The 8,421-nt window shown below is 46.7% G+C and overlaps 1 protein-coding gene across 2 annotated transcripts in view; it reads left to right on the top strand.

Annotated features, from left to right (window-relative positions):
- Positions 1 to 281: 281 nt before the first annotated feature.
- Positions 282 to 8,421, top strand: part of LOC117661265 (mitotic-spindle organizing protein 2A-like) — a 42,973-nt gene continuing 34,833 nt past the window's right edge. Inside the window, exon 1 of one of the 2 annotated variants that reach the window (XM_060690204.2) lies at positions 282 to 493. In XM_060690204.2, the coding sequence (XP_060546187.1) occupies positions 357 to 493 (137 nt within the window). In that variant the 5' untranslated portion in view covers positions 282 to 356. The remainder of the gene's footprint in view (positions 494 to 8,421) is intronic. The other variant, XM_034409930.3, reaches the window with a different exon arrangement.

Below are 8,421 nucleotides of genomic sequence, written 5' to 3'. Positions count from 1 at the left end.
AAACAATTTCAAGGGTTTTATTAAGAGCCTAAGTGAACGAAGCTGTTCAGACCCAGCGGTAGGAGAGAATACAAAACGAGAGGAGAGGGCATGGTCTGAAAATGGAACACTCTATGTTGTTATTTTCCCCCCATCTGCTACCATCGATCATATCCTGCTTATGAGTGAAAAACAGACGCCGAAGGAGAAAAGTCCAACTTCAGAGTACCAAATGACAACTCTACCGTTTAGATCTACCAGCTTTCAGAGAAACTACGCGTCCCTACATTCCTCATTAAATAAAAGCCATCCCGAGATGCCTTGCGCGCGGAAGTGAACGTGAGGTCGGAGCGCGCTTCTGGGATATCGGGTCGGTGATGGACACGGCAGGGTTACTGAAGGGGGCCACAGCCATGGGATCGCGAGCTCGGCGGAAACTTCTTACGGCGGAAGAAGCGGAACTATTTGAACTTGCGCAGGCTGCGGGGAGCGGCGTTGATCCGGAAGTGTTTAAGTGAGTGGTCGGAGGCTGAGGACTTGGAAGCTTGTGGACATTACTTTATTAGGAATTATAGGAGCATTATTTCACCCGCTTTTCTTCCCCTCCAGAAGGAGGTAGATGGAAGATAGCAACGGGAGATCTTTTCATCCAATTAAATTGTAGTTGCTAAAGTATTTAATTTGTGGTGTTCTCGATAGATAACATTGAATCCTCAAGAGGTGTGACAACCGTTCAGTCTGAACATTTAAGTTTTGCCTGCAATTATAACCCTAGCCTGTATAATAAAATGCCTTGGAGTTCCTATTTCTTAGACTACAATTTAATATATAGTTTGGAGATAATAAAAACTGATAAGAGTTGTATAGGGCCCAGCTAGTAATATTATGGTGTTATCAGTGAACTGAAGGTGAGGATCAGGTTAACAGAATAACAGAGTTAGAAGAGACCTTGGAGGTCTTCTAGTCCAACCTGCTCAAATAGGAGACCCTATAGTATAGGGCAGTGATGGCGAACCTTTTCGGCATCGAGTGTCAAAAAGGTTGTGCAGAAACATTGTGCGGGTATATGCACGCTCATCAAGGCCGTGTTCCTGAAAAGCCAAACTTCCTTGTTCTGGTGTGCAATGGCACCTGACAATCAGCTGGCTGGTGCACATGTGCACACCGCTTTTCGCCACTGCCACACACATGGACAGCTGATCATCGTGTGCACATGCACGCCAAAAACCCGGAAGGCAAACCAGCAAGGCTGTGTGTGCTGGGCGACATGGCTTCGTGTGCCACTTTGGGCACATGTGCCATAGAGTCACCATCACGGGTATAGGGTCTGTACCATTGCAAACAAATGGTTGTCCTGTCTCTGATGGAGCACCTACAACTTCTGAAGGCAAGCCATTCCATTTGTTGATTGCTCTCACTGTTAGGAAATTTCTCCTTTGTTCTAGGTTGCTTTTCTCCTTGGTTAGTTTCTGATAAGTGTGCACCAATATGATGAATCTTCAAAGACAGTCAAATCTACTGTGCAGTGGAAACTTACTGAGTAGAAAATCAAACCTGCCAAAGAATCTACAATGTATATGAGCAAGAAATGGTAGTATAAAAGGCAGGATATAAGATAGGCAAAAATTAGCTGGGTCTTTAGAATGGAAAAAGGAAGAATACAAGCTGTAAAAATAGCTGCAATAGAAAATGGCTAGCCAGAGAAAATTAACTGAACGGGATAACAGGAAAGATAACTGAATTGGAAAACAGGAAAGGCAAAGCTAAAACTGAAAAACAGGAAAATCTATTGTTCTAAGAATCTATTAAAAAAAGGCCCCGAACTCAAAACAGGCAACTGAGCATGTCTAATTAGCTGATGAATATTATTTGACACACAATGCATAAATTATCTCCTAATTTTAATGGGCATGTGATGTATGATTTAGAATGTAGCAGGTAATATATAGGAGGTGATCGGGAAAAGTATAACCTTATAGTACCTCAGCCAATGGGGAGCGAGGAGGGATGTGGTGACCGGGACAGGGTTGTATAAAGAAGGAAGTATTTTGTGTTGAAACTTTGGGGAGAACCAGGCTTTGATAAGCTTCTCTCCCTATTTCATGCAATAAATGAAACAAAAGCCAACTGTGTCTTGGCTCTGGTTATTGGTCAGGCAACCTTGCCTCTGATTACAAAGGAGAGTAGCCAGAAGTACATAACAGCTTCTATTCAGTACTTCTTGTCTTGCCTTCACGTGCTTTGGAAAATAGGTTGAGTCTCTCTTCTTTGTGGCAGTCCCTCAAATATTGGAACACTGCTATCATGTCACCCCTTAGTTCTTCTTTTCAATGGACTGGATTGGACTAGACTGGATTTGACTTGACTTCTTTCTTGGCCAAGTGTGATTGGACACAAGGAATTTGTCTTTGGTGCATAAGCTCTCAGTGTACATGAAAAATACCTTCATCAAGAATCATAAGATACAAGACTTAGTGATAGTCATAGGATACTAAATAAGCAATCAAATCATACTAGGAAACTAAATAAAACAATATAAATCGTAAAGATACAAGCAACAAGGTTATAGTCATAAGTAGGAGGAGATAGGTAATGGGAAGGATGAGAAAAATAATAGTAATACAGTCTTAGTAAATAGTTTGACAGTATTGTGGGAATTAGTTGTTTAATTAGTTGAATGGCATGCGGGGAAAAACTGTCCTTGTGTCTAGTTGTTCAATGCTCTATAATGTTATTTTGAGGATAGAAGTTGAAACAATTTATTTCCAAGATGTGTAGATATTTTCACAGCTCACTTTTTGACTTGTGCAGTATATAGATCCTCAATGGAAGGCAGGTTGGTAGCAATTCTTTTTTCTGCAGTTCTAATTATCCATTGAAGTCAGTTACAGAGGTGCAGATGACAGGCTCAATAATTCCTCTGTAGAACTCAATCAGCAGCTCTTTAGACAACCTGAACTTTCTGAGTTGGCACAGAAAGAACATTATTTGTTGTGCTTTTTTGATGAAGTTTTTGATGTTAGGTGTCCATTTTAAGTCTTGAGATATGATAGAACCTAGAAACTTGAAGGTCTCTACCGTTGATACTGTGTTGTCTAGTATTGTAAGAGGTGGTAGTATAGGAGGGTTTCTCCTAAAATCTACCACCATTTCTATGGTTTTGAGTGTCTTTAGTTCAAGATTGTTCTGGTCGCACCACAAGGCTAGTTGTTCAACCTCCCGTCTGTATGCAGATTCATCATTGTCTCAAATGAGACCAATCAATGTTGTATCATCTGCAAATTTCATTACTTTAACAGTCTTTTAATACTTTTAACAATCTTTTGAGATGCAGTCATTGGTGTATAGAGAGAAGAGGAGTGGAGAGAGCACACAGCCCGGGGGGGGAGGGGGGCTCTGTGCTGATTGTATAGGTATCTGATGTGATTTTGCCTAGCTTCCCTAGAGTAGACTAGATATACCAAATTCCTGCAACTGTTCTTCATATGTTTTAGCCTCCAGTCCCCGAATCATCTTTGTTGCTCTTTTCTGCACTCTTTCCAGAGTCTCAACATCTTTTTTATATTGTGGGTTGGTTTCTCTCGCCTAAGTGTAAAATCTTATTTTTTTTCATCACTGAATTTCATTTTGTTTGATTGGACCCAGTGTTCTAGTCTGTCAAGATCCTTCTGGATATTCACCCTATCTTCTGCTTGGTGTTCTCCACAAATTTGATGAGTTCCCCTTCTATCTCCTCATCTACATTGTTTATAAAGATATTACAGAGTACTGGGCCTAAGACAGGTACCTTGAGGTACCCCACTGCATAATTACGTCCATGTAGGTATAGTTCCATTGAGGACTACATGTTGAGTGCAGTCAACTAATTGCAAATCCATCTGGTGGTGATGATGTCTAACCCATATTTTTCTATCTTATGAAGTAGTAGGTTGTTGTCTATTCTCTTTATTTTCCAATCTTTTTATAAAGAATCTGCCTGAAAATGTATATATAAATTGTAGAATGAAAAAATAATGGATACAATATATCACCTTGACACAAATACTGTGTTTCCTCAAAAATATGACCTCTCCTGAAAATAAGCTCCAGCCTGTTTTTTACGTGTACGCCTAAGATAAGCCATACCCAAAAAATAAACCCTAGTATAGAGTGGGCATGGCCAGCATAGGCGGCAAGTGTGTGGGGGCCGATGGCATCTGGCAGCTGCCCGCGTAGCACAGGTGAGTTTTATCTGTGCAAGCAGCAGGTGGAAACAGAGAAGGGGGAGAGGCAGGAGATCTGGATGTGCTGCACAGGCTGCGGGAAAGCCAAGCAGAGGTGGGCTGGAACAATAGGCAGCTGTGGGAGGCTCATATTTGCACAGCGATATCGGCAGCAGACAGAGCGGGGTGGAGGCATGCGATCCGGACATGCCGCAAGGGCTGCAGGAAAGCCAAACTATGGTGGGCTGGAGTGGCGGCCAGTTGTGGGATGCTCATTGCATCTCTCGGCTTGCCTGCAGCCCGCATGGCATGTTGGGATTGCCTGCCTTCCACTCCATGCCTTCTGCTGTGCGCAGCCCTAGAGTGCACCAACCAAGGGATTGGCAGACTGCAGCTGCTGCCAGATACTGTTGTTCCCCGGCTCATGTGTGTGCTGGGGGGGGAGCGCCCAGCCGGGCTGATCACCCTGAAATCATGTTTCCCCAAAAATAAGCCCAATTGCTTATTTTGGGGCCCAAAAGAACATGGTTGTCAGCCCTGGAGTCATCTTTACTTGGAGATTTCAGGACTGCCACAGTGGTGGATGGGCAAGCTGTGGGAAAGGGAAGGAGGGATGGAGACAGTGTGGGGTATATAGCCATAACAACATATTTTCCCTTGGGAGTCAAGGACATTCAGCCTGCACCTGGAGAGGCGTGACTGGGAGTCAATTACAATTGGGACAGCGACCTGATTGGACCATGTAATGCCCATGTGGATGCAGGGGAAGGAACTTTGACTTTACTTTGGGTGGAGAAAACCTGGGGGCTTCAGATTTGGGTTTTTCCAGATATGCCAATATGACATTTCTAATAAATTCAAGCTTTGAGGAAAATGCCAGCCTTGGAGTTTTGATTTTGTTGGGGGTGTTACTTGGAACCCTGCTATTAACCCGAATCTCTTCTTAAAACCTACCAAACAGCTCCCACGCCACGGGTTTGATGTCCAGAGCCCTGAGCCCTGAGTGCCTTCACGGTCTACCAGGTAGCGCAAAGACTCAGGGAAGATGGAAGAGAAAACAATGACCACGGAGGGAGCAAATGGGAGTAGCTTGGAGATCGTCTGTGGGACCATCTGCTACCCATCGGCAGCTGTGGTAGCTGAAGCGGAGGCTGTAGAGGCCGAGCATTGGCAGGGCGCTTGGCCCAAAGAGCTGGCACCCTGGCAGATCACACAGATGGATCCTTCCAAGTGGGGTGAAGCTACAGGACTCCCACCACCGCAGGAGTCGGTTGGCGTGCCGGCCTCCAAGAGCCCCAGATCGAATCGGGACAAGCCGAGCATATATCAGTCTTTGAGTGGAGAGCAACAAGACCCCATGAGCTTAGTGAGTCCAGAGAGTGGGGTCAGCAGCCACCATCTTGAAGCCAGTCACTAGTTGGGCTCCAGGAGAGGTTTGGTCAGCTCAGTGTGGGCAGCATCGCCCAACTCCCTCCAAGCAGCCAGCCTGGTTGGGGACTGACTCAGCCCACGTTCACCTTCCCAGGACAAGGTGGCATGACTATCCAGACTGGATCATCTACCTCGTTCCACTCAGCGCAAAGCGGACCATGTCAGAATTTTCCCCGCTGGACCTGCTCTACTGGGATGACACCTCCAACGGAACTGTAACAGTAACAGGCCCCTGGGTCAATCAAGCCCAGGATTGTGGAGGGAAACACCACTCCCGAGACTGGCTACTCCTCCAGCCACCCGCCCGACTGCCCCCAGACCAAATCCCCCTGGGTGGGGCTTCTACCCTGGCCAGGGATGGGTGCGGTACCAGTGGATGCCAGCCCCGGTCTTGCTGCCTGCCCTGGCTCTGCAGCCGCTCCTCCTCCGTGGTTCAGAGCGACTTTCGATGGGACCCCAGGAAACCTGGCTTATTTCTTGAATGGGATTTGGTCCTATCTTGACTGCTATGGGGATCAATACCAAACAGATCAGGACATAGTGTCAGCAATTGCTGACAATATGATGGAAGGAGAAGCAGCGGAATGGATAGCCCAATTGCACGACGAAGGAGCCCCGGAACTACAGGATGCAGATGAATTTGTGCAACTACTTCAGGTCCGATTTGAAGATACGGCCCACATGGAAGGAGCAGAGGCAGAAATCTAGAGCCTGAAGCAAAGGGGCAGACCCCCAAAGGAATTTGGGAATTCCGAAGATTGGGCGGAAAGTTGAGAGACTGGCCAGAACGTCTCTTCATTCACTACTTCGCCTCTTTGTTCACCACTTTAAAGAGATTCTAGATCAGGACCTCAGGCAAACTTGTGCCTTCCGAGGGGTTCCTGATTGGTATACAAGACTGGTATTGGATGGCAGTGGCCATGGACCTGGAGATCTATCCTAACTGGAAGCCCACCCCAGAAAAACCTACTAAGAGAGCCCCTGGGCCGCCGAGCCCCTGCAAAACTGGCTGACGAGCCAAAGCCGGCACCCACAGTCATAATCAAGTGCTTCAGCTGTAGCCAGCAAGGCCACCGAGCTTCTAAGTGCTTTGCACCAGCTCCCGTCCGTCAACTCCATATGCCAGCGGCCCCCAGGATGAAGAAAACCGTGCGGAGACCGCCAGAAAAAGGGAAGCTTGCCCAGCAAGCTGTTGAGGTTCCCTCCCAACCACTAAGCTGGGGAGAAACTCCAGCTCCGGAACCCTTTCCAGGCATCGGCAGTGAGAGTAGTGATGCCAGTGAAGAGAATCCGATGGTAAGTGAAGCCATCTTCCCCTTCTCCATTAAGTCCCGAATAGTGGTGCCCAGGACTGGGGCCCAAGGGGACATAGATGCATCATAGACACCGGCTGCACCCGGTGCCTAATCAGCCTCCCAGCCATCCCCCTCAAGCCGAAACTCAGCAAGTTCTGCCCCCTAGCAAGCCTGGCAGGGGAGAGGGCACCGCCACCACCATGGACGGCTTGTTGGGATGCTCCCAGGTGCCCAGAGATTATAGAGATTTGGCAGATGCTTTCAGCGAGCACAAATGTAACTTTCACCCCCCATACACCCCCACCAACTGGGCAATAGAATTCGTGCTGGGAGCCAAGCTGCCAAAGCTCAAGATGTATTCCATGACCCCTAAAAGAGATGGACAAATTGAGGAAGTACATCAATGCCAATTTGGCAAGAGGCTTCATCCAGCCCACCAAATCCAAAGTAGTGGCCCCGGTGCTATTCAATGAAAAGAAAGATGGGGGGATGAGGCTTTGCATGGATTTCTGTGGAATTAATGCTGTGTGTATTGAGAACACCTACCCCTACCCCTAATGAAAGACATGCTAAACCACCTTGCCAAGGGTAAAGTATTCACCAAACTAGACCTAAGAGAAGCATATTACTGGGTATGGATCAAAGAGGGAGATGAATGGAAGACCGCATTTAACTGCCTGTTAAGCAGCTTCCAGTTTAAAGTCATGCCGTTCGGGCTGCAGGGAGCCCCTGCTATGTTCATGCAGCTAATCAATGAAGTGCTACATGAGCACCTGTACAAGGGTGTCCTAGTTTACCTGGATGATATTCTTATATTTAGCAAGACACTAGAAGAACACATTAAACTAGTGCAGCAGATCCTGAAAAAACTCCTAGCCGGGAAGCTCTATGTGAAGCTGTCCAAATGTGAATTCAATAAGACTTCCCTAGACTACCTGGACTATGGAGTGTCAAATGAGGGAATTGAGATGGATCCGGGGAAAGTGAAAGCAGTGCTGGACTGGCAAGCTCCATGCACCCGCAAGCAACTCCAAAGCCTCCTGGGATTTGCAAACTTCTATAGAGAGCTCATCCCAGCATTTGCGGAAGTAGCCCTGCCCCTGACAGAACTGCTGAAAACAGGGCCCCCTGTTATGACCACTGGCCTGGTCCCTGGACTGTCAAAGTGCATTTGAGAAATTAAACTTTTTGCCAAAGAACCCATTCTTCAGCACCCCAACCCTGAACAGCAGTTTGTCATCCAAACCGACACTGTAGCAGTGATGTTCTTACAGAAAAAAACCCCAGGGTCAGCGCCAACCTGCCCCCTATGTGTCCAAAAAACTCACCAACATGGAAAGATGGCAATATGGGAAAAGGAAGCCTATGCAGTCCACTGGGGTCTCCTTTCTTAGAAGGGAGTAAAGTGTCTTTCTAGGTCTGTGCTGATCACAAAAACTTCGAAGGCCTTAAGACCTCCCCCAAGCAGGTCCGCTAGGCGCAATACTTCAAATGGTTCAATTTTGAACTCAAAT

Source organism: Pantherophis guttatus, chromosome 3 (genome assembly GCF_059756535.1).
Source record: "Pantherophis guttatus breed Tessera chromosome 3, ASM5975653v1, whole genome shotgun sequence".
Classification (NCBI taxonomy): domain Eukaryota; kingdom Metazoa; phylum Chordata; class Lepidosauria; order Squamata; family Colubridae; genus Pantherophis; species Pantherophis guttatus.
This window is presented reverse-complemented; position numbering and strand designations above follow the sequence as displayed.